The sequence below is a fragment of the Anomaloglossus baeobatrachus genome, chromosome 10 (assembly GCF_048569485.1).
Source record: "Anomaloglossus baeobatrachus isolate aAnoBae1 chromosome 10, aAnoBae1.hap1, whole genome shotgun sequence".
Taxonomy (NCBI): domain Eukaryota; kingdom Metazoa; phylum Chordata; class Amphibia; order Anura; family Aromobatidae; genus Anomaloglossus; species Anomaloglossus baeobatrachus.
Window position 1 is genome coordinate 179,602,871 of NC_134362.1, and position 27,471 is coordinate 179,630,341.

General features: G+C 47.4%; 1 protein-coding gene across 1 annotated transcript in view; it reads right to left on the reverse strand.

The window, feature by feature from the left end:
• LOC142254676 (cadherin-8) overlaps nt 1-27,471 on the reverse strand; it is a 592,012-nt gene that overhangs the window by 354,332 nt on the left and 210,209 nt on the right. Inside the window, exon 3 of the mRNA XM_075325863.1 lies at nt 23,650-23,944. Within this exon, the coding sequence (XP_075181978.1) occupies nt 23,650-23,944 (295 nt within the window). The remainder of the gene's footprint in view (nt 1-23,649; nt 23,945-27,471) is intronic.

The window sequence follows — 27,471 nt, forward strand, 5'->3', positions numbered from 1 at the left end:
TTACATTTTGTATAACAATTAATACATTTTCTATGGATATAAAGTTTTTGTGAAGCTGAATTGTTATATGTAGGCTATTAGAATTCTTCAGGGACATATAATATCATCTATTTAGAGGCTACTTATAGGTTATATACTACGTTCGGGTGTCCGCCTGCAGAAAACATGTACGTGCAAAAATGGTGCAAGGCAGAGCACACGCTAATGGTGTCTGCTACATTATAGTCAATGGCCCTGTCAGCACATGCGTCTGAAACACGTTTTTCGGAGTGGGGAGGAGCTGGGACCACTGAACGTAAGTCATAGCGCAATGTGAAAGTAGACAAATTCTCATTTCCGGAGCTGCCACGTCAACTGTTAGCAGCAGATGTGCAGTCCCAGCCACAGCTGCTATCAGTTGACGGGGCAATACCGGAGGTAAGCATTTCTTGTTGCTGCCGCCAGCACAGAAAACTGCTGATTGGTAGGGATGCGGGATGTTGAACCCTTGCCGATCAGACTTTGATGATGTATCCTAAAGGCCATTGGTACGGGGACGTAGCAATCGAACGGTGAGAGAGAAGTGAAGGGAAAACCTTGATGACCTCAGACCAAATATACTACTGGGCCATGGGGTCCCTCACCACCTTAAATAGGTTCCACACCTATGCACTGAGCCGAATACCTGACCCCTGAGCCAGGCCCTAGATAGAGAGCAAATGGGATGAGCTCATCATCAACCCCACTATACATTAAAGAAGACACAACTTATCTCCAGATGCCTCAGGAAGAGGTTCAGCAAAGAACCTCAATGATCCTACAGATGAGTGCAAGCCGTCTGCTTGCATCCAGAGCTTGAATTAATTGAATATCGCCAGCACAAGTCCAGGAAACATGAGAGTATTTAAACCCAAGGTGAAATACAGATGTTTAGCAGCTGAAGGGAAGAGGAGCTCTGCTGGGTCCTAAGGGGAAAAGGATGAAAACCCAGCAGAGCAGCAGAGGAGATACCTAGTATATTGAATACTGACAGCAGGAACAATAGAATGTCAGGGAGCATTTTGAGCAGTCAAACGCTGTGACCTTCTATTGTCGGACACCACCTGTGACACACCCGTGACAAAAACCTCCAACAGGGCATTTAGCTATAACAGATCTTTAATAATAATGACCAAAATGTCTATTTAGGCCCCCTAGGCCCCAGGGCAATTGCAACCCCTGCATTAATTATAGTTACGTCCCTGTATCCTTAGTTCATAGTATAGGGAATATTATATCAATCACTGAGGGTTGGACTACTGGGATATTGTAGGACCAGATCTTGGAAACTTTGGCTTTGAGGAGACCTGTCCTGAGTGGAGTGGAGTAGAGACGAGCATGTCCACCCTCTGCTATGGGACCGCCATAGAAATAAAATTGGTCGAATATCCCATTGATGATTAGAAAATAATCCTTTATCTATAAAGGATAGTTTAAGAAATGAACTAGGGATGATCAAATACCTCAAATATTTGTCTTCGTGAATATTTTCCAAATAGGTCCCGCTATTCAACTAGTCGCGAATATTCGATGAGCAATGTAAGTCTATGGGAAATCGAAATAATAACTATTCGGAACTATTCGGGCTTCCCATAGACTTACTTTGCGCATCGAATATTCGCATAGCGGCGACCTATTCGTCGGATATTCGCAAAGCCGAATATTTGAGGTGTTCGATCATCCCTAAAATGAACCCTTTAACTCTTCTCTTTAGAATTGTTTCAGTTGATGAATCAATCAATATATACCTCCACATTTATATCGAGGGTCAACGTCTGGGTGCCTTTCTGCCAAATGTACGTCTATGCCGATGCCCTTCTCAACCCCAGGGGCGAAAGGGATGTTTCAGCATCACAATACGAATTAATTTTGGCCGTAATCCATTGAGATAATTTCATTATTTTAAAAGTCAGATAACGTAGCTAAATACTTAACCTTGACTCTATTGGTTACATAAAGCCGAAAGACACAGAAAGCCGTACATACACATTCTATACAGGAAAAACTAACAGAGAATTTTAAAAGCTTCATTAATATTAAATGTGTCCATGATTTATTGTTCGAGTCGTTATGAATTTTTGATACACTGATGATTCACCCTTTTCTTGCAGAACATTACGCATCGGCCTTATAATACCTTATTCAATACTTGTGCATTACACTCTGTGCAAATAAATTCTCTGTGATCCTTGTATCATTGATATCTAAAAGACCAGGGATTTTTTAAGCCATAAAAAAGTCTACAAAACAATGCAAAATTACGGCGTGGATTGACAACATCTGCTTCATTGCAAACATATTTCAGAACATCTGCCATCTTCATTCCCATCCTCTTCATGATACAAGTTTTACCCTCCGGGCTAATTTTCTGCTGACCTCAGAAATATGGCCCGTTAATTAAGTCATTTTGACTTTGCATTTGTGTAAAGGGGAAGTCGACTCAAGAAAATTCATTGTAGCTATGCAATACTTAAATATGGCAGTAATCCTCAATGGATCGTTACTTGTGATTACAATATGCCAGAACAAATCGTCAATGTATCCTTCCTCTAAGCTCAGACATGTCTATTCCCAAAGTGTGCACATTAGAGCATCATAGATGTACGAAGTAAAAATAAGAGTATCCATCCTCCTAGGCTCAGTAATGTATGACTACTGTACACTGGAGATCAAAAATAGAGAACAATGTCTGATCACTTGCTTTTTTCCGAAATAATGTAATCCACATTGATCAACATTTGGAGATTTTTTTGTAAGGGGCACACCATGCCACTAGAACATGATTTTACAAAACATCCAAACTTTAACACTAAAAAAACATTATTTTGCCCAAAACATGATGATCATAATTAAAGAACAGCAATGACTGTAGCACAGAGAAAGAAAGAAGTACATTTTCTGAAGGTAACAGTCAACAATCAGTAGGATGTGAACCGGCCATTGCTGTGAATGATGTTAGCACATCTGCAGCCACAGGACATCATTAGTTTCTAACACTGCTCTGGTGGGATTTTGGTCCACTCTTCTTCCAGTTTCTCCCACAGCTCTTGGTCATAACTTTGTCACCAAGGATTTTCCAGAGGTTTTCTATTTGGCTAAGATCAGGACTCTGGGCGGCCATTTCATTGTTCCACTGTTTTCTGTTCCAAGGAGCTGATTTACCCATTTTGCTGTGTGACAGGGGGCATTGTCCTGCATGAAAATTGCTGACTGAGTGAGTGATGAATGCAAGTAAGGAACCATGTGTTGTGAAGAAGGTTCTGATCCACACTTGCATTCACTCTGCCATCTAGCTGTATGAGAGGTCCCGTATGAGAGGTCCAACTCCTGCTGCAGAAAACATTCCCCAAACCATGACACTTCCTCCACCACCTTTCCCTGACTTCTTAACACACTTTGGGTTCAGTCTTTCCCAACTTTGTCAATGAACATAATGTTTTCCATTAGACGCAGGTAAATTAAACTTGATTTCATCACTAGAATAAACTGTGGACACTTCTCCTCTGTCCACACACCATACTGCTCACCAAAGGTGAGTCTAGTCTTTTGATTCTTTTTGCTAATGAGAGGTTTGGTTACTGCAGTTAAAACGATTACACATGCAGATTCTCCGCATTGGCCTATCCTCTCTTGCATTTGTCTTACAAGGGCGACCAGCCTTCTTTGGGGACTTGAAAGAGTTTGTGATATTGAAAAGATGCAATATTCTCAAAATCACAGACTTGGAACAGCAAACTTTTCTTGCTATGGCCGATAGGGTCACCCCTTTGCCCTTCATCTGGAAAACCTGCTGCCGGAGGGTTTCAGTCAGTTTGGAACGGCAAAGTCAGTGCAAACTGGAAAGTTTAGCAGCCTAAGCCAGTTACATAGGGTTTGTCAGATAATGAAGGAAAATAGCACCGGTGCCAGATTAACACCAATAACGTCCAGGTATCTGAAAGTGTTCTCTAATTATTATCCGTGTTCTTTAACATTTATCTCAAATAAATTTTTATTACGTGCTTTAAAATAAATTCAATTTATGAAATAAAATTTAAAAACTGCTAGTTTACTCATGTTAGGATATCATCGCATAGGACCAGATAAAGGCCAAGGGGGTGACCCTATCAGCCATAGCAAGAGAAACTGGTCATCTCAAATGTGTGATTTTGAGAATATGGCATCTTTACAACATCACAAACACTTTCAAGTCCCCCATGAAGGCTGGTCACCCTTGAAAGTCAATTGCAAGAGAGGATAAGATAATTGGGGATAATCTCCATGGGTAATTGTTTCAACACTGCAGCTGGAATTGCTCGGCAGTTCAGCACTGAACAGGGTAAGGATCTGTCTCATCATACAGTGTCATGATGTTTAACAGTATTTTGACTGAAAGTCCACTCTGCAGTGACCACACTTCTTCTCATTAGCAGAAAGAATCAAAAGGCTACACTCACCTTTGGTGAGGAGCATGTTGTGTGGACATTGGAGAAATGGACCACAGTTCATTTTAGTGATGAAAGCAAGTTTAATTTATTTGAGTCTGATGGGAATCATTATGTTCATCGACAATCTGGGGAAAGACTGAACCCAAAAGTGTGTGAAAAAAAACAGTGAAAGGTGGTGGAAGAAGTGTCATGGTTTGGGGAATGTTCTGCAGCAGGAGTTGGTTCTCTCATATAGCGAAATGGCAAAGTGAATGCAAGCGTGGATCAGAATCTTCTCCAACAACATGTGGTTCCTTACTTGCGTTCATCATCAGCCAGCAATTTTCATGTAGGACAATGCCCCCTGTCACACAGCAAAATGGGGAAAGCAGGTCCTTGAAACGGAAAACATTGAAACAAGGAAATAGCCGCCTGATCTAGTCCTAATCTAAACCCAATAGAAAACCTCTGGAAAATCCTTGGTGACAAAGTTATGGCCAAGAACTGTGGGAGAGACTGGAAGAAGAGAGGACCAAAATCCCACCAGAGCAGTGTGGAGACTAGTGATGTTCTGTGGCTGCAGATGTGCTGATGTCATTCACAGCCGGTACACGTCCTACTGATCGGTGACTGTTGTTACCTGCTGAAAATTTACTTAGAATCTTTCTCTGTGCTACAGTCATTGCTGTTCTCTAATTATCATCATCATCATCACATTTTGGGCAAAATAAAGGTTTTATGTTGATAAACTTTAGGACTTTTGTAAAACCCTGTTCTAGTGGAATGGTGCGCCCCGTACAAAAAACCTTCACATGTTTATCAATGTAAATTGCATGATTTCTGAAAAAAGCAAGTGATCAGACATTGTTCTCCAATAACAAAAACAAGGATAGTACCGGTATGTTATAATAAGGGAAGTATCCCATGTCAATCACTACCCGGTCCCAAAACCGCAGCCAACAAAGTCTGGAATATTTTAGTTTCATGATTATTTTAGTTTTAGGAACATAGTAGACGAGATATATAAATATGCTCCAGATATTGCTACTTTCTTTCAAGGAAGGAAAACAGATGTTTCAAAACGCCAAATAATCCATTCCAATTAGGGTTATTGTTCTCCATTCAACAAGCCAATCATCCTGTAAGTGCCGACAGTCACAGTTTGTCTCATACTAAACAGGAATTTATAGCTTAGCTTTCATTTACATTAAGTTCTCTTAAAGCAGCAAACGGCCATCGAAAACTGCCCCAAATCTGAACTCATTGTGCTGGGAGGAATAACCATGGAACAAAGTTAGCAAAAACCTGTCATCCGGTGACGAAAAGCAGAGGAAGCTTCTTGATTACAGGGGTTGTCCACTACTTTTACATTGATGACCCATCCTTAGGATAAAGGCTGCTTTACACACAACGATATCGCTAGCGATCTCGTTAGCGATGTGAGACGCCCAGATCGTTGTTACGATTTGCCGAGATCGCTCATAGGTCATTTTGTAGTGGTCACACATACCCATCTCACAAACGACGCTACATTGTTCAGCGATATATTGTTTGACCAAGGCGGTCGTGTGGATGTTGTTGGTCATTGGCAGGGTGTCAAACGTAGCAATATGTCTGCTGCATTCCAAACATTGAACAATATTTTATAACTGAACGACGTGTCAACGATCAACGATTTTCACCCTATTTGTGATCGTTCGGAGTCGCTCGTAGGTGTCGACGTCGCTAACGATGACGGAAGTGCATAACGAAACCGTGACCCCAACGACATATCGTCAGATAAATTGTCGGCGGCCTTAAGTCATCAATGTTTGATAGGCCGGAGTCCATCACCAGGCACCCCCATTGATCAGCTCTTCCCGACGCCAGCGGAGGCCAGAATTTCTCAGTTCCAAAGCTTAACCATCTTCTGATAGTGGCCTCAGCCGGGTACTGCACATCCGCCTCCTATTTTGATCAATAGGAGGCAGATGTACAGTACCAGCCGTGGCCGCTATCAGAAGACAGAGCCCCGGAACTGAACATTTCCGGCCACCTACTACCACCCATTGTACCGAGAACAGCTGATTGGCACGGGTGCTGGTTGTCGGACCTTAGCCGATCAGACATTGATGACCTATCTAAGGCCCCCTTCACACGTCCGTGATACACGTGCGTGTTTGGTCCGTTTCCGTATATACCGGAGACACGGCCAAACGTGCACCAATGTTAATCTATGATTGTGGTCACACGTCCGTTATTTCATTATGTCCGTGTGTGCGTGTCCGTGATCCGTATGTGTTTGCGTTTGGCACGGATGCATGTCCGTTATCTGCACGGAGCACGCACACGTGGACACAATGAAAGTCTATGGGTATGTGCACACACGTTAGTAAACACGTATGCATATACCTATAGTCCGTGTCCGTTTGGTGTTTTTATTTCTAGTGATGTCGGCTATTCTTTCTATTTCTGTGTATGTCGGTCAATCTCCCTGAGTCCGTCGGTCAGTCTCTCTGTCGGTCTCTCTGTCTGTCTGTCCCTCTCTCACAGTCTGTCGGTCAGTTTCCCCCCCTCTCTCATACTTACCGTTCCCCGATCTCCGGCGCAGCGCTGCACGGCATTCACACTGCTGCGGCGGCTTTTACTATTTTGAAAAAGCCGGCCGCCCATTAAACAATCTCGTATTCCCTGCTTTCCCCGCCCACCGGCGCCTATGATTGGTTACAGTGAGACACGCCCCCACGCTGAGTGACAGGTGTCACACTGCACCCAATCACAGCAGCCGGTGGGCGTGTCTATACTGTGCAGTAAAATAAATAAATAAATAATTAAAAAAAACGGCGTGCGGTTCCCCCCAATTTTAATGCCAGCCAGATAAAGCCATACGGCTGAAGGCTGGTATTCTCAGGATGGGGAGCTCCACGTTATGGGGAGCCCCCCACCCTAACAATATCAGTCAGCAGCCGCCTAGAATTGCCGCATACATTATATGCGACAGTTCTGGGGCTGTACCCGGCTCTTCCCGATTTGCCCTGGTGCCGTTGGCAAATCGGGGTAATAAGGAGTTATTGGCAGCCCATAGCTGCCAATAAGTCCTAGATTAATCATGTCAGGCGTCTATGAGACACCTTCCATGATTAATCTGTAAGTTACAGTAAAAAAACACACACACCCGAAAAAATCCTTTATTTGAAATAAAAAACACACACAAATTCCCTCATTACCAATTTATTAACCCCGACAAACCCTCCATGTCCGGCGTACTCCACGGACCTCCAGCGTCGCGTCCAGCTCTGCTGCATGGAGGTGACAGGAGCAGCAGAAGACACCGCCGCTCCGGTCACCTCCACGCAGCTAATGAGATGAGTAGCGCGATCAGCTGCTGTCACTGAGGTTACCCGCGGCCACCGCTGGATCCAGCGGTGGCCGCGAGTTACCTGACTGACAGCAGCTGATCGCGCTACTCACCTCATTTGCTGTGTGGAGGTGACCGGAGCGGCGGTGTCTTCTGCTGCTCCTGTCACCTCCATGCAGCAGAGCTGGACGCGACGCTGGAGGTCCGTGGAGTACGCCGGACATGGGGGGTTTGTCGGGGTTAATAAATTGGTAATGAGGGAATTTGTGTGTGTTTTTTATTTCAAATAAAGGATTTTTTCGGGTGTGTGTGTTTTTTTACTGTAACTTACAGATTAATCATGGAAGGTGTCTCATAGACGCCTGACATGATTAATCTAGGACTTATTGGCAGCTATGGGCTGCCAATAACTCCTTATTACCCCGATTTGCCAACGGCACCAGGGCAAATCGGGAAGAGCCGGGTACAGCCCCAGAACTGTCGCATATAATGTATGCGGCAATTCTGGGCGGCTGCTGACTGATATTGTTAGGGTGGGGGGCTCCCCATAACGTGGAGCTCCCCATCCTGAGAATACCAGCCTTCAGCTGTATGGCTTTATCTGGCTGGCATTAAAATTGGGGGGAACCGCACGCCGTTTTTTTTTAATTATTTATTTATTTATTTTACTGCACAGTATAGACACGCCCACCGGCTGCTGTGATTGGGTGCAGTGTGACACCTGTCACTCAGCGTGGGGGCGTGTCTCACTGTAACCAATCATAGGCGCCGGTGGGCGGGGAAAGCAGGGAATACGAGATTGTTTAATGGGCGGCCGGCTTTTTCAAAATAGTAAAAGCCGCCGCAGCAGTGTGAATGCCGTGCAGCGCTGCGCCGGAGATCGGGGAACGGTAAGTATGAGAGAGGGGGGGAAACTTCAGTCAATCGGGGGATTAGCGGTCACCGGTGAATCCTTCACAGGTGACCGCTAATCAGTACTCGACACAGACAGAGCCGCGGTATGAGGATGAAGTCGGGTGAAGTTCACCCGAGTTCATTCTCATCGCGCAACTCTGTCTGCTGTCAGCCGACATTTATAAACGACATTGTGCATCACACACACGGACATTACACACGGACATTACACGTACACATACACGTTAATTCCACACGCACACACGGACGTTCTGCACACAAACACGGCTAGCATACGCAATTCACACAGGTGCCACACGGACCATAAAAACGGACACAAAAACGGGACACGGACCCGAAAAACGGCCCGTAACACACGTGCGTGTTTTTCACGGACGTGTGAAGGGGGCCTTAAAGATAGGCTACCAATGTAAAAGTAGTGGACAACCTCTTTAATGCTCCTTTTTTACAGCAATGGATGTACTGCAAGGATTTCGTCGGACGTTGACCATTTAAATTTTATCCTCAATTAACTTAAAGATAATGGTATCATCAGTAAATGACTTATTCAGGGGTCTGTGCTAAATGTGTACATATATATATATATACAGTTAGGTCCAGAAATATTTGGACAGTGACACAATTTTCGCGAGTTGGGCTCTGCATGCAACCACATTGGATTTGAAATGAAATCTCTACAACAGAATTCAAGTGCAGATTGTAACGTTTAATTTGAAGGTTTGAACAAAAATATCTGATAGAAATTGTAGGAATTGTCACATTTCTTTACAAACACTCCACATTTTAGGAGGTCAAAAGTAATTGGACAAATAAACCAAACCCAAACAAAATATTTTTATTTTCAATATTTTGTTGCGAATCCTTTGGAGGCAATCACTGCCTTAAGTCTGGAACCCATGGACATCACCAAACGCTGGGTTTCCTCCTTCTTAATGCTTTGCCAGGCCTTTACAGCCGCAGCCTTCAGGTCTTGCTTGTTTGTGGGTCTTTCCGTCTTAAGTCTGGATTTGAGCAAGTGAAATGCATGCTCAATTGGGTTAAGATCTGGTGATTGACTTGGCCATTGCAGAATGTTCCACTTTTTTGCACTCATGAACTCCTGGGTAGCTTTGGCTGTATGCTTGGGGTCATTGTCCATCTGTACTATGAAGTGCCGTCCGATCAACTTTGCGGCATTTGGCTGAATCTGGGCTGAAAGTATATCCCGGTACACTTCAGAATTCATCCGGCCACTCTTGTCTGCTGTTATGTCATCAATAAACACAAGTGACCCAGTGCCATTGAAAGCCATGCATGCCCATGCGATCACGTTGCCTCCACCATGTTTTACAGAGGATGTGGTGTGCCTTGGATCATGTGCCGTTCCCTTTCTTCTCCAAACTTTTTTCTTCCCATCATTCTGGTACAGGTTGATCTTGGTCTCATCTGTCCATAGAATACTTTTCCAGAACTGAGCTGGCTTCATGAGGTGTTTTTCAGCAAATTTAACTCTGGCCTGTCTATTTTTGGAATTGATGAATGGTTTGCATCTAGATGTGAACCCTTTGTATTTACTTTCATGGAGTCTTCTCTTTACTGTTGACTTAGAGACAGATACACCTACTTCACTGAGAGTGTTCTGGACTTCAGTTGATGTTGTGAACGGGTTCTTCTTCACCAAAGAAAGTATGCGGCGATCATCCACCACTGTTGTCATCCGTGGACGCCCAGGCCTTTTTGAGTTCCCAAGCTCACCAGTCAATTCCTGTTTTCTCAGAATGTACCCGACTGTTGATTTTGCTACTCCAAGCATGTCTGCTATCTCTCTGATGGATTTTTTCAAAACTTGTGTCACTGTTCAAATATTTCTGGACCTAACTGTAATATATATATATATATATATATATATATATATATATATATATTTATTTATACCATATATCCATGTATGTATATATGGTGTATATATATATATATATATATATATATATATATATATATATATATATATATATATATCTATATATATATATACATTATATACACATTTTATATATATATATATAATGTTACGAGGGGGACCCGGGGAAGCGTGCCAAGATGGGAAATGGACAGCTTCCGCCGGTCAAGGTCCACTGTGCGGTGTAAGGGACCGCCGCTATGGTGGGTGAAGAGTGAGCGGGTTGCTGCTAGCGATCGTCTGGAATGTCACAGACGATCTATGTACACCGATCTGCCCTAACCCGTGAGGGTTGTATGGCAGGGATCTCACGGCTCGGTGTACCTGTTGCACGGGGAAGCACAGAGGTGCCCACGCACGTGTGCCAGTGGAAGTCATGAGAATATGGCACGAGGGTAGCACAGAGGTGCCCACGCACGTGTGCTTTCAATAACCAGGTGAGTCCGGTGGAGGCTTGAGGAGCTCACCTGGGACAGGAACACGGCCTGTTGAAGGGGATACTGCCGGAGCAGCAGGGCAGGAACACGGCCTGCAAACGAGGTACTGCCTAAGCAGCAAGGGCAAAGCCCACAGAAGACAGTAATGCCTGAGCAGTGGCGTGGCAGCACGCTGCCAGACATCCAAACATAGAAGGACGGTTGCGCACCGCCATGATGGCAGGGGGAGCTTTTAAGGAGGTGTAGCTCCACCCAAGGGCGGGCGCGAGACGGGTGTGAGCCAATCAGGGTTCGTGACGTCCTGGCCCAGCCAGTCAGGATTCAACACATCACCAGCCTCGTCATGGGGCCGTGTGATATCAGTGAGCGAATCAGAAGACGTCACGTGGAGCACATGCTCATCTTCCTGCCTCTGGGTCATAAAGGCGGGATCCTCGGTTTCACAATGTGCAGAGACATGGGAAGTCTTGCTGCTTCCCTGAGCATCTGTTCTGTGCACACTGCGCAACCTCCCAGAGCCTCTGTGATGCTGAGCAGGAGAGCTCGTGGCAGGCAAGGGATGGGAGACCGCTCCATTCCTTGCAAGGGGAGAACCACTAGGTGTCACCCTTCTGCTGAATCTCTGAGGAGGCAACTCCTGCAGACTGCACAGTCTCCCAGACCTTTGGCGCTGCCGAGCAGGAGGGCTCGTGGCAGACAAGGAATGGGGGACCACCTCATTCCTTGCAACAAGAGAGCCACGATGTGTAACATATATATGTATATATATATATATATATATATACACAATACAGTACCATGAAGACCTGCTGCCCAAAGTCTCCTCTTAACAGTTGTTCTAGAGATGAGAAGGTGTGTCCAACATTTTGGTCTGTACTGTATATATATATATATATATATATATATATATATATATATATATATAATTGCCTTATTCTGTCTGTCTGTCTGTCTGTCTGTCTCTGTCTGTCTTGCTCCAAAATTGTGTCCTTACGGTGACACAAAGCGGATTGGCCGCTGGCCTCGCCATGACCCCGCCCCCCCGCACGGATTGGTCGCTCACCCTGGCTCCCTCCCCCACGGATTGGCCGGCCGCTCGCACAGGCTCCGCCCCCCACACGGATTGGCCTCTCGCCCCGGCACCCTGCACGTATTGGCAACTCGGCCACGCCCCGCCCCCCTCACGCAATGCACGCTCGCTCTGGACCCGCCCCCCGCACGCATCCCCCGAACTGACAAGTAGACACGACTCCCAGGTGAGTACTGTACCCCCGGGAGCCCACACCAGCATATGCCGCCAACCCAGCCGACACAAACCCTCGCATTGCTGGGGTTTGCCGCCGTATGCTGGTGTGGGCTCCCGTGCGAGTGGGGGACGTGATGCGCTGGTAACCATGGTAGCATAGTTACCAGCGCATCAAGGTCCTGCAGCGGCGGAACATCCACACGCACACACATAACAACAGACACACACACACACACACACATCAGATCACACTCACTCTCCCACACACCTCACACACACACATCAGATCGCATCCACATACTCACAGCATCCGGAGATATCGATTGCTTCTTGGCCGCGATACTGTGCTGTGAGCTTCCAGGACCTGCCGGAGGATCACATGGCCAGAAGCATGTGGTATCTCCGGATGTTGTGAGTGTGAGCGCGTATGTGCAATATCGTCAATGTGTGGGTGAGTGTATGCGATCGGGTGTGTGTGAGTGTATGCGATCGGGTGTGTGTGAGTGTATGCGATCGGGTGTGTGTGAGTGTATGCTATCGGGTGTGTGTGAGTGTATGCTATCGGGTGTGTGTGAGTGTATGCGATCGGGTGTGTGTGAGTGTATGCGATCGGGTGTGTGTGAGTGTATGCCATCGGGTGGGTGTGAGTGTATGCCATCGGGTGGGTGTGAGTGTATGCGATCGGGTGGGTGTGTGTGTGAGTGTATGCGATCGGATCTGTGAGTGTCGGCAGAGGAGCACGGCGTGCTGGAGGAGGCTGGGAGGAGAGAGGCTGATCCTGGGGAAGGCTGGGAGGGGGAGGCTGATGCTGGGGGGAGGCTGATGTTGGGGGAGGCTGGGAGGGTGTAGGCTGATGCTGGGGGAGGCTGATGCTGGGGGAGGCTGGGAGGAGAGAGGCTAATGCTGGGGGAGGATGATGCTGGGGGTGGCTGGGATGAGAGAGGCTGATGCTGGGGGAGGCTGGAAGGAGAGAGGCTGATGCTGGGGGAGGCTGATGTTGGGGGAGGCTGGGAGGGTGTAGGCTGATGCTGGGGGAGGCTGATGCTGGGAGGAGAGAGGCTGATGCTGGGGGAGGCTGATGCTGGGGGTGGCTGGGATGAGAGAGGCTGATGCTGGGGGAGGCTGATGCTGGGGGAGGCTGGAAGGAGAGAGGCTGATGCTGGGGGAGGCTGATGCTGGGGGAGGCTGGGAGGGGGAGGCTGATGCTGGGGGAGGCTGAAAGGAGAGAGGCTGATGCTGGGGGAGGCTGATGCTGGGGGAGGCTGGAAGGAGAGAGGCTGATGCTGGGGGAGGCTGGGAGGGGGAGGCTGATGCTAGGGGAGGCTGGGAGGAGAGAGGCTGATGCTGGAGGAGGCTGGGAGGAGAGAGGCTGATGCTGGGGGAGGCTGGGAGGCAGAGGCTGATGCTGGGGGAGGCTGGGAGGCGGAGGCTGATGCTGAGGGAGGCTGATGCTGGGGGAGGCTGGGAGGGGGAGGCTGATGCTGGTGGAGGTTGGGAGGAGGGAGGCTGGGACTTGAGAGGCTGATGCTGAGGGAGGCTGATGCTGGGGTAGGCTGGAAGGAGAGAGGCTGATGCTGGGGGAGGCTGATGCTGGGGGAGGCTGGAAGGAGAGAGGCTGATGCTGGGGGAGGCTGATGCTGAGGGAGGCTGGGAGGTGGAGGCTGATGCTGGGGAAGGCTGGGAAGAGGGAGGCTGGGAGGAGAGAGGCTGATCCTGGGGAAGGCTGGGAGGAGGGAGGCTGGGAGTAGAGAGGCTGATGCTGGGGGAGGCTAGAAGGAGAGAGGCTGATGCTGGGGGAGGCTGATGCTGGGGGAGGCTGGGAGGAGAGAGGCTGATGCTGGGGGAGGCTGGGAGGAGGGAGGCTGGGAGGGGGGAGGCTGAGAGAAGAGAGGCTGATGCTGGGGACAGAGAGGCTGATGCTGGGAGGAAAGAGGCTGATGCTGGGAGGAGAGAGGCTGATGCTGGGAGGAGAGAGGCTGATGCTGGGGGCAGAGAGGCTGATGCTGGTGCAGCATGGGGGATGGAGCACGATGGGGGGTGCACAGCATGGGGGATGGAGACCGATGGGGAGTGCGCAGCATGGGGGATGGAGCACGTTTGGGAGTGCGCAGCATGGCGGATGGAGCACGTTTGGGACTGCGCAGCATGGCGGATGGACCACGTTTGGGAGTGCGCAGCATGGCGGATGGAGCATGTTTGGGAGTGCGCAGCATGGCGGATGGAGCACGTTTGGGAGTGCGCAGCATGGCGGATGGAGCACGTTTGGGAGTGAGCAGCATGGCGGATGGAGCACGTTTGGGACTGCGCAGCATGGCGGATGGACCACGTTTGGGAGTGCGCAGCATGGCGGATGGAGCATGTTTGGGAGTGAGCAGCATGGCGGATGGAGCACGTTTGGGAGTGCGCAGCATGGCGGATGGAGCACGTTTGGGAGTGCGCAGCATGGCGGATGGAGCACGTTTGGGAGTGCGCAGCATGGCGGATGGAGCACGTTTGGGAGTGCACAGCATGGCGGATGGAGCACCATGGGGGGTGCGCAGCATGGGGGATGGAGCACGATGAGAGGTGCACACCTCCCCCCAACACACACACACACACACAACACACCACACACACACTGGGAACCACAAACACCGCCGTACGCAGACACCCACACACACAGACAACGCTGCACACACACAACACCCAACACACAAACACCGCGGCATACATAAATATACGCACATACCGCACAACACACACATATTACACAAAACATACCTCCCCCCAAAACACACCACACCCACACAAACCGCGCAACACACACACACACAACGCTACAGACACACAGCGCTCTACAAACAACGCAACACACGCAACACACATACAACACCGCTCTCTTACCCCCCGCCACACCCAGACAACACCCAGAACATGTACAGCGCCCTACACAAACACTTGGTAACTACACACAACAACATCTATATATATATATATATATATATATATATATATATATATATAAAACAAAAATCATACATTAACTACACAATACGTAAATTCTAGGATACCCGATGCGTAGAATCGGGCCACCTTCTAGTATATATATATGTAAGCAAGGATGGTTGACCTTAGGGAGATCAACATCCACCACTGCGGAGACACCATCACGTGTTTCTCAACGCAGTGATTCTAGAGCAATGCACCCTGGGAAATATTCAAAGCAAGAAGGCCTGCGGAGACACCATCACATGTTTCTCAACGCTGGCAGGAAACTAGCCAGGTCTTTGACCGGGAAGGAACAACCACGGGAAGGGCAGTCTCCAGTTAAGGAGACCACCTATGCCAAACATGGTATCCATCCACAGACAGCCGTTTCAGGGTATTTTCCCCTCATCAGTGTGGAGTAGGAATCTGGCTAGTGGGAGCATTGCCTAGTAAAAGACTATGTAAGCAAGGATGGTTGACCTTAGGGAGATCAACATCCACCACTGCGGAGACACCATCACGTGTTTCTCAACGCAGTGATTCTAGAGCAATGCACCCTGGGAAATATTCAAAGCAAGAAGGCCTGCGGAGACACCATCACATGTTTCTCAACGCTGGCAGGAAACTAGCCAGGTCTTTGACCGGGAAGGAACAACCACGGGAAGGGCAGTCTCCAGTTAAGACTGCCCTTCCCGTGGTTGTTCCTTCCCGGTCAAAGACCTGGCTAGTTTCCTGCCAGCGTTGAGAAACACGTGATGGTGTCTCCGCAGTGGTGGATGTTGATCTCCCTAAGGTCAACCATCCTTGCTTACATAGTCTTTTACTAGGCAATGCTCCCACTAGCCAGATTCCTACTCCACACTGATGAGGGGCAAATACCCCGAAACGGCTGTCTGTGGATGGATACCATGTTTGGCATAGGTGGTCTCCTTAACTGGAGACTGCCCTTCCCGTGGTTGTTCCTTCCCGGTCAAAGACCTGGCTAGTTTCCTGCCAGCGTTGAGAAACATGTGATGGTGTCTCCGCAGGCCTTCCTCCTAGTGTATATATATATATATATATATATATATATATATATATATATATATATATATATATATATATATATATGTATATATATATTTATACATATATATATATATATATAGTACAGACCAAAATGTTGGACACACCTCATCTCTAGAACAACTGGTAAGAGGAGATTTTGTGCAGCAGGCCTTCATGGTAAAATAGCTGCTAGGAAACCACTGCTAAGGACAGGCAACAAGCAGAAGAGACTTGTTTGGGTAAAGAACATGAGGAATGGACATTAGACCAGTGGAAATCTGTGCTTTGGTCTGATGAGTCCAACTTTGAGATCTTTGGATCCAACCACCGTGTCTTTTCAGAAAAGGTGAATGGATGGACTCTACATGGCTGGTTCCCACCGTGAAGCATGGAGGAGGAGGTGTGATGGTGTGGGGGTGCTTTGCTGGTGACACTGTTGGGGATTTATTCAAAATTGAAGGCATACAGAACCAGCATGGCTACCACAGCATCTTGCAGCGGCATGCTATTCCATCCGGTTTGCGTTTAGTTGGATCATCATTTATCTTTCAACAGGACAATGACCCCAAACACACCTCCAGACTGTGTAAGGGCTATGTGACTAAGAAGGAGAGTGATGGGGTGCTACGCCAGATGACCTGGCCTCCACAGTCACCAGACCTGAACCCAATGGAGATGGTTTGGGGTGAGCTGGACCGCAGAGTGAAGGCAAATGGGCCAACAAGTGCTAAGCATCTCTGGGAACTCCTTCAAGACTGTTGGAAAACCATTTCCGGTGACTACCTCTTGAAGCTCATCAAGAGAATGCCAAGAGTGTGCAAAGCAGTAATCAAAGCAAAAGGTGGCTACTGTAAAGAAAATAGAATATAAGACATATTTTCAGTTGTTTCACACTTTTTTGTTAAGTATTTCATTCCACATGAAAATAAAGAAAACTCTTTGAATGAGAAGGTGTGTGCAAACGTTTGGTCTGCACTGTATATATATATATATATATATATATATATATATATATATATATATATATATATATATATATATATTCGTCTATATATCTAATAATGTAACATATAGCACATATTTGTCTCATTGGTTCACAGTCTGGAGTCTTGTGATTAATATACATAGGTGGATATTTATGTTTTTCCATGTAAGCCTCTTATTATATGTGTCATTAATCAACGAGCAAAAATTGCAGCAGATGTTTGCACAGGAATACACTGGAAGTCAATTAAATGTTATAAAACAGAACACTTCAGCCCCCTCTGAATGTGAACAACAACACCTTACTTACAGATGAAATGGCTGAGAACTAACCCTCGCCTAATGAAGCATCTCTGAAACATTTAAACAGTGCGAGCACTTATGCTTCAATCACAACAGCACCTCACTTACTGTTCAATTAAAATGGAGAATGCAAATGAGGTAAATAATTGAAATAACTATCCTCAACAAATGACTATGGGGGATTTAAAGGGTGTCTAATAAAGTAATTTGTGAAGGTGTATACATTAAAATGTAACTTTTGATTGATAGATAGAATCATAGATAGATAGATAGATAGAGGGATAGATAGATAGATAGATAGATAGATAGATAGAGTGATAGATAGAGGGATAGATAGATAGATAGATAGATAGATAGAATCATAGATAGATAGATGGATAGATAGATAGATAGATAGATAGATAGAATCATAGATAGATAGATAGATAGATAGATAGATAGATAGATAGATAGATAGATAGATAATAGATACTTCCATAGCCCCCCATCCCAGATGTGGCCCCCCCAATCCCCACCCTGGATATGCCCCAACCACCGTTACTACAGTCCCCACCATGGATATGCCCCATCATAAGCCATGGACTTCCATAGCCCCCATCCTAGAAGTGCCCCCACAGTCCCCACCCTGGATGTGCCCCATCCATCCTTCCTACAGTCCCCACCCACCATCCCCACAGCCCCAGTCCGTAATGTACACCTGCTTTGGCAAAACTAATTTGTATTTGGTCCTGCCAATAAAGCTTATTTGATTTGATTTGATTTGATAGATAGATAGATAGATAGATAGAGGGATAGATAGAGGGATAGATAGATAGAGGGATAGATAGATAGATAGATAGATAGAGGGATAGAGGGATAGATAGATAGATAGAGGGATAGATAGATAGATAGATAGATAGATAGATAGATAGATAGATAGATAGATAGATAGATAGATGGATAGAAGGATAGATAGATAGAAAGACAGATAGAGGGATAGATAGATAGAGGGATAGATAGATAGACGGATAGATAGATAGATAGATAGAGGGATAGATAGATAGATAGATAGAGGGATAGATAGATAGATAGATAGATAATAGAGGGATAGATAGAGGGATAGATAGAGGGATAGATAGATAGATAGAGGGATATATAGATAGATAGATAGATAGATAGATGGATAGAGGGATAGATAGATACATAGACAGATAGAGGGATAGATAGAAGGATAGATAGATAGATAGAGGGATAGATAGATAGATAGATAGATAGATAGATAGATGGATAGAGGGATAGATAGATAGATAGACAGATAGAGGGATAGATAGAAGGATAGATAGATAGAGGGATAGATAGATAGATAGATAGATAGAGGGATAGATAGATAGATAGATAGATAGACAGATAGAGGGATAGATAGAAGGATAGATAGAGGGATAGATAGAAGGATAGATAGATAGAGGGATAGATAGATAGATAGATGGATAGAGGGATAGATGGATAGAGGGATAGATAGATAGATAGATATTGGGATAGATAGAAGGATAGATAGATAGAGGGATAGATAGATAGATAGATAGATAGATAGAGGGATAGATAGAAGGATAGATAGATAGAGGGATAGATAGATAGATAGATAGATAGATAGATAGATAGATAGATAGATAGATAGAGGAATATGTAGATAGATAGATAGATAGATGGATAGAGGGATAGATAGATAGACAGATAGAGGGATAGATAGAAGGATAGATAGACAGAGGGATAGATAGATAGATAGATAGATAGAGGGATAGATAGAAGGATAGATAGATAGAGGGATAGATAGATAGATAGATAGATAGATAGATAGATAGATAGATAGATAGAGGGAGAGATAGAAGGATAGATAGATAGAGGGATAGATAGATAGATAGATAGATAGATAGATAAAGGGATAGATAGATAGATAGATAGATAGATAGAGGGATAGATAGATAGAAGGATAGATATATAGAGGGATATATAGATAGATAGATAGATAGATAGAGGGATAGATAGATAGATAGATAGATAGATGGATAGAGGGATAGATAGATAGATAGATAGATAGATGGATAGAGGGATAGATAGATAGATAGATAGATAGATAGATAGATAGATAGATGGATAGAGGGATAGATAGATAGATAGATAGATAGATAGATAGATAGATAGATAGATAGATAGATAGATAGATAGATAGATAGATAGAGGGATAGATAGAAGGATAGATAGATAGAGGGATAGATAGAAGGATAGATAGATAGAGGGATAGATAGAGGGATAGATAGATAGAGGGATAGATAGATAGATAGATAGATGGATAGAGGGATAGATAGATAGATAGATAGATGGATAGAGGGATAGATAGATAGATAGACAGATAGAGGGATAGATAGAAGGAGAGATAGATAGAGGGATAGATTGAAGGATAGATAGATAGAGGGATAGATAGATAGATAGATAGATAGATAGAGGGATAGATAGAAGGAGAGATAGATAGAGGGATAGATTGAAGGATAGATAGATAGAGGGATAGATAGAAGGATAGATAGATGGATAGATGGATAGAGGGATAGATAGATAGATAGATAGATAGATAGATAGATAGATAGAGGGATAGATAGATAATAGCGGGATAGATAGAGGGATAGATAGATAGATAGATAGATAGATAGGGTCATATGAAACAGTAAGATTATGTAAACCAAAAATAAAATATTTATGATATATCTGACATGTATGTATAATATAAATGTCTGGTCTTTCCTGTGATAAAAGATTAAGGCGGGCTTTGCACATTGCGACATCCCAAGCCGATACTGCAATGTCGCACGCGATAGTCCCCGCCCCCGTCGCAGCAGCGATATCTTGTGATAGCTGCCGTAGCAAACATTATCGCTACGCCAGCTTCACATGCACTCACCTGTCCTGCTACGTCGCTCTGGCCGGCGACCCACCTCCTTCCTAAGGGGGCGGGTCGTACAACGTCACAGCGACGTCACACGGCAGGCGGCCAATCAAAGTGGAGGGGAGGAGATGAGCAGGATGTAAACATCCTGCCCACCTTCTTCCTTCCGTATAGCCGCCAGCGGCAGGTAGGAGATGTTCCTCGCTCCTGCGGCTTCACACACAGTGATGTGTGCTGCCGCAGGAACGAGGAACAACATTGTACCTGTCGCTGCAGCGAAATTATGAAAAAGTTGGAGCCTGCAGCGATGATACGATAACGACGCTTTTGCGCTCATTCATCATATCATCTAGGATTTACACACTACGATGTCGAAAGTGACGTCGGATGTGCGTCACTTTCGAATTGACCCCACCGACATCGTACATGCGATGTTGCAACGTGCAAAGCCGCCCTAAGATATTGACAACCAATTTACCACATCTAAAAGGAGCATGATGTAGGGTCAGATACCATGATTCCAGCAATGTGTCACTTACTGGGCCACGAGCTGCAGCTTTGATAATATTCCTGTTTTATTTGCTGCAGATCTACCAGTTCTCTGAAAATTGAGCTCTGTATAACACAGAGCACACCATTGATTGGCAGCTTTCTGTGTACACTGTGAGTAGGCAGAAAGCTTCCCATCAGTGCGGGGATGGGGAAATACATGTGGTGCCCCTGAGGCTTCAGACGCCACAGGGTACTGCACCTCACTTGAGGTGCGGTATTCATCTCGAATACGGAGGAGATTGTCACTGCTAACCACCACCAAAACACTCATACAGCACATAACACGGGAGCTCTTCCTCTGGGACTGGGGTCAGGTAGGTGCTGGGGTGGCCATCATGAGGTATGGGACCTCTTGCCCACTAGTTCAGGAGCCCAGGAGGCGGGGCACCAACAGGGGAAGTGAGGAGCCATCTCACACACAGTGAGTTAGAAGTTAGCTCCGGGCGCAGCAGCATCTGGACGTACTCGGGAACTAGCAAGAAAGGACACGGATAGTTCGGGGCCCGTGGCTTGGAGCTGGAGGCTCGACTCAGGTTCTTAGGAAGAAAGGGGGATCCCAGGGTTCACAGGGAGTGTGGAAGGCACCCGTGACCCATTCCACAGCCCATCCCATAGAAAGGAGACACGCAGACGGAAACACCGTCCTCGACCTCCGAAGTATCCGGGGTCAGCTGAGGCCCATCACAGAGGGACGTGGCACACCAAGGGCAGGATGACTTTGTCGCGGGCGGAGGAGGGGACGCTGCGCTCTCCCACTGCTGGTGATAATGGTGACACCACCGCTGCTCTGGACGGGGATCCCGGGAGCCGTGACAGGGAGCAGCTTGGTTATTATTTCTCCCCTCCGTGGGTAGGGGGTTGATTGTACGGTGGTACTCACTCAGCCCAATGATGAAGACACAGTCTCGGTAAAACACACGGCTGGATGGACGGGTCCCACAGACGGCTGCGGTGTTGTTGCTCCCGGCAGGTTGGTGGTGACTGCCTTTCCCTGCACCTAAGATGTCTGTACGGTTCCAATGGGTTCCCACCGGTAACCCGCTCCCCGGCTTGGATATGGGCCGGAGGAGCCCCTTTTGCCCGCAGGCTCTGGCCCTGAGAAACGGTTGCCTTGGCAGTGGCGGTGTCTCTCTCACTCGGTTGGACGGTTGCCTTCTGTCGGGACTTGACTGTTTGGAAACCCAGGAGGTCCCCTTCACTAACGGATTTGGCAAATTCACGGCGACTCCTAGCCTTGCCGGGGTCCGTAAGCCCCTGCCAGATGGTGCTGGCTCCTCTTTGTGTACCGGTCCGGTACCGCCGGGCCACCGCCCGTCCACGGTCCTTACGGTAGACTCCAATCGGCCACTTCTGCAGACGGTCACCACCGTCTGCCAACCTTGCTGATCTGTCCGGGCCACACACCCGGACCAACTTCAGGCTGCTCTACTACCACTTTCTTTCCTCTCACTTTCACTTCTCCAACTCATCTGCTGGTTTTCCCGCCTTCAGGACTGTGAACTCCTCGGTGGGCGGGACCAACCGCCTGGCCCACCCCCTGGTGTGATCATCAGCCCCTGGAGGAAGGCAACAAGGGTTTTGTGTTCTGGCTTTGGTGTGTCTGCTGGGAGTGTGGGGTGTGTGTGTGTGTTGTGCTCTGTGGCCCCTGGCTTGTCCAGGGCGCCACAACTTCAGTGAGTAAAAAGAACTTGAACTGTACCCTCTGTGTCGTCCCGTCATTTCCGACCGCCATTGTCCTTCCTGGGGCCTAGCTCTACCTGTGGAGAGCTGAAACACCCGAGCTGCGTCACCATCTGCCCCAGAAGAGAGAAGCACCCGCAGCGGCGGCTAATAACTGGCCGCATATCACAGGTGGCGTCACGAACACCTACACTCATCATCCCCATCTCCATCTTTATTGACACCGCCGAGGTCATGGAACCAGCCCAGGCTGCTGTGACATCCCCAACACCGGCCCGGGGACGAGTAACCCACTCCCAAGACCTTTGTGGGCGCGTCATACACAGATCATGAATATGGTGAACTACATGGTGAATTTCTCTATATGGGAGAATAGATGGAAATAATCGATTGGCTGACTGCAAATCAGTGTGTAAATGGGCCTATAGGATAAGTCATCATCAGTATGAGATCAGTGGGAGACTGACAGCCAACATTGCCCACAAAACAACGGATACCAGCTCCCACGGCCATCAGGAGCGCACAGTGTATTCAGCCAGAACTCCACAGCGCCATCCACAGCACAGTGGTCATTTTAGGTACTGCAGTTCAGTTCCTATTCACTTCAATGGTAAAATGCTTGATATAAAAGCACATATACTGTTAAACGTCTGGAGTCGGCAGCATCTGGCAACAGCTCTTTGGTAAGGATCGTGGACCATATCTGATAGTGATCCATCTTAATGGCCCCCATCAATTGGGGAATCCAGTGATCTGTTATTGATGACCTATTCTATGTATAGGCTCTCTATATCTCATCATCATGACTGTTTAATTTCAGATATTTTACCCAAATATTTTTTTACAAAAAATTTCAGCCAAAAAAAAAAAGAACAATTAAAAACTGTAACCAATGATTACATACCCACAAGTGACATCTCGGGGACGGTGGCATGGTACGGTCCGTTTAAGAACTCCGGTGCGTTATCATTAATGTCCTGGACTTTGATAATGAATTCTGAAGGGGGTTCCAGGGGTTTATTTGTATCCCAACTCACAGCCTGGGCCGTCAGCGTGTACTCGGCCTTCTCCTCCCGATCCAGCCTCTTCATCGCATGAATATCTCCTGTGTTATCATTGATCACAAAGATTGTCCCGGCTCCTTCTCCAGAGAGGATGTACTTGATTTTGCTCACCCCGGGGTCCAGATCCGTGTGAAGCTGAAACAACAATTAGAGTCAGTTACTGCAGAAACCGTCAACAAGTTACAATTGTCACTACATTACCGAACTCGGGGGATTCAGAGCAAAGATAACCGATAAGCATTGCTCGGGGAATGGATGGGAAAGACGGCGAGGATCCATTCACATTAATGCGTATTAGTAAATAGTAGAAATAGTAGAGAACTATGATAAAGAGAAAGAGAACTATGATAAGCCATGGACTTCCATAGTCCCCACCCTGGATGTGCCCCATCCATCCTTCCTACAGTCCCCACCCACCATCCCCACAGCCCCAGTCCCTAATGTACACTTGCTTTGGCAAAACTAATTTGTATTTGGTCCTGACAATAAAGCTTATTTGATTTGAATTCAGTAATAACTGTGAATTGTTATTCTAATTTCCATCTATCTATCCCTCTATCTATCCATCTATCTATCTATCTATCTATCTATCCCTCTATCTATCTATCTATCCCTCTATCTATCCCTCTATCTATCTATCTATCTATCTATCCCTCTGTAAGGGGTAGTCGGACCCCTGGTAGTGAAGGAACGTTTTCCCCCCCTGAAGACGCCACATAGTATGGTGGCAAATGTTAAATGTTAATGGTAAAATGTTACCTGTTGTTGTAGTGATTAAACAGTTTCCCCACTAGGTGCCAGTGTAGAGCAGTGGTTCCCCTGGTAACAGTGGCAGGGAAGGAAGGAGGGGCAGGGCAGCCTAGGTGGGGAAGGGAGGTCTCTGAAGGCAGAGCAGTGTGCAGAGGGCAGTGAGATGTGACTGAAGAGAGAAGTCTGAGGTGACGGGGCAGAGTGTGGAAGTGGTGCTGCAGTGGCAGAAGAAGTGGAAGAGTCAAGACTAGTCCCAAAGCCGGTAGTGTGTACTACAGTGCAGTGCAGCTATCAGGGGGATAACAAGAGGCCCCTGCAGGCGAAGGGTAGTGCCCTGACAAAGAAGTGAAGGTAAATGGGAACGCCCGTAGAAAACAAGTGAAGCAATTCCCCAGCAAAGAAGTGGAAAGGTGAGAACTTATCCGGAGCCGGTAGTTTGTGCTTGATCTGCCCTACAGTGAAACAGGGTTCAGTGTGCAGCTACTAGGGGGTTAACGCATGTCCCCTGCAGGCAAGGGAAAGTTACCGGGGAAAGAGGAAACCGTCAGCAAGAAGTGTAACCTGTAAACCGATGTGACTTGATGCTGAAAGGTGTAAAGAGGAGTGGGAACTCATCCGGAACCGGTAGTGTGTGCTAGATCTGCCCTGCAGTAATTCAGGGTTCAGAGTACAGCTACTAGGGGGTTAACAAGTGTCCCCTGCAGGTGAAGGAGAGTGACCGTCAGCAAAAAGGGGAAACCGTCAGGAAGGAACGTAATCTGTAACGTTAAAGTGAAGTACTGAAGTAACTTGCTGCTGAGAAATGTAACAGAAAATGGAAGCCTCGTTCAATAAAATGTTTCTTAGTTTACCAGCTGCCTGTCAGTGGCTCTTTTCTGTAACTGATGAAGGGGCTGGCGAGCCGAGGGAAAACGGCGTCACGGAGAACTCAGGTACCGGCACGAACGCGTCCCTGCCACCGACACTCTGCCCCACAAACAACACCCCTGTTTTAATAGTGACGGCTGGGCCGGGGGTCAGCCTGTCGCCCAAAGGGGCCACGACTACACCCCCTGAGGCGCCCCCTGCCCCCGTTACAAACTGGCGTAGTTGGCAGGATCAAGCCTGCATGCAAGAAACCCTGACCAGAGACTGTGAGGAAGATCAAGTGGTGCCTGACATGCTGAACGGGCCACAAGATGGCGGCAAGATGGCGGCTGTCCTCATGGACTCAGTGGAGGCGCGAAAAGTTGGCGCCAAACGAAAAGCGCTGGGCTGGCCTGGGAGGAAGAAGCCCGGAGTGCGCCGCCCAAAGAGGGGAGGTACTTGCCCCAAGAAGCTGCAGAGGTCTAGAGACGTGGGCGGCGCCGCAAGAAAGAAAAGGCGTCGCCAACGCTATGCAGACCTGGTGGGTGAAGCCGGGGGCGGAGTGTGTGCTAAAGCGGGAAAAGAAGAACCGCCTCCACCTTCCCTGGCGCCATTGCAATCCCAGCAGCAGAAGCAACAGTTCCAGTTACCTGTGCTACACAAAATGGAGGCCAGGACAGACAAGCAAGCCGTAGTGGGCGCGCTGGTGCCCGTAGGACGCGGAAGAGGACGTCCGATGGAGAGCTCGGTGGGAGAGTTACCCACCATCACGTTGCCGGCAAGCATGATACCGGCCGTGACTGGAGTCTCGGAGAAACCAGCGAAGGTCACGTTTTTTACCTCATGGGATGCCGTTACCGGGGAAACGACGACGGAAGTCCGGGCCACCTACAAGTCCCGGCTGACTCTGGGGAGCGGGCCACCAGGAGCATCTGTACAGATTCCGGAGGCGCCCGCGTCTGTTAAGGTAGGCCCTCTGCCCCCCTCAGGAGTTAAGGCCCTGTACTGGCAAGATATCCCAGAACCAGAGGTAATCGTCCGAAAGAGAGTGATTTGTTTGCCGTTGAAAACCGGTACTGTTGAAAGCCGGTGAATGTTTCCAGTTACAGTAACGTTAAAAGTACTGAACCCGGGAGGAGCTTAATGCAGAACTATGCGTGAACTCCTTCCGTGACTGTTAAGAAGGAATTTTGGTGTCTTGTTGTTTTCTGCCCACCCAAAGACCGGGAGCGCTTGGAAATAGCCTCCGGGCAGAAGGTCAGCTAAGACCGGGAGCGCCTGAGGAGGGCCTCCGGGCAGATGTGCGACTAAGACCGGGAGCTTCCCTGGAGGGACTCCGGGCACCAAACTTGTGTGCCATTCTGTGTATTTTAAGTGTTGTTTTTAAAAGTTTTTCTGATAAAAAGAATATACTAGTTAAGAAACGTGTGTGTGTGCCCGGCATGTGTTGGTCTGCAGGTACGAACCTCGCCAGGAGGCTGAGGTTAAAGAGGGGAGGAATGTAAGGGGTAGTCGGACCCCTGGTAGTGAAGGAACGTTTTCCCCCCCTGAAGACGCCACATAGTATGGTGGCAAATGTTAAATGTTAATGGTAAAATGTTACCTGTTGTTGTAGTGATTAAACAGTTTCCCCACTAGGTGCCAGTGTAGAGCAGTGGTTCCCCTGGTAACAGTGGCAGGGAAGGAAGGAGGGGCAGGGCAGCCTAGGTGGGGAAGGGAGGTCTCTGAAGGCAGAGCAGTGTGCAGAGGGCAGTGAGATCGATGTGACTGAAGAGAGAAGTCTGAGGTGACGGGGCAGAGTGTGGAAGTGGTGCAGTGGCAGAAGAAGTGGAAGAGTCAAGAGTAGTCCCAAAGCCGGTAGTGTGTACTACAGTGCAGTGCAGCTATCAGGGGGATAACAAGAGGCCCCTGCAGGCGAAGGGTAGTGCCCTGACAAAGAAGTGAAGGTAAATGGGAACGCCCGTAGAAAACAAGTGAAGCAATTCCCCGGCAAAGAAGTAGAAAGGTGAGAACTTATCCGGAGCCGGTAGTTTGTGCTTGATCTGCCCTACAGTGAAACAGGGTTC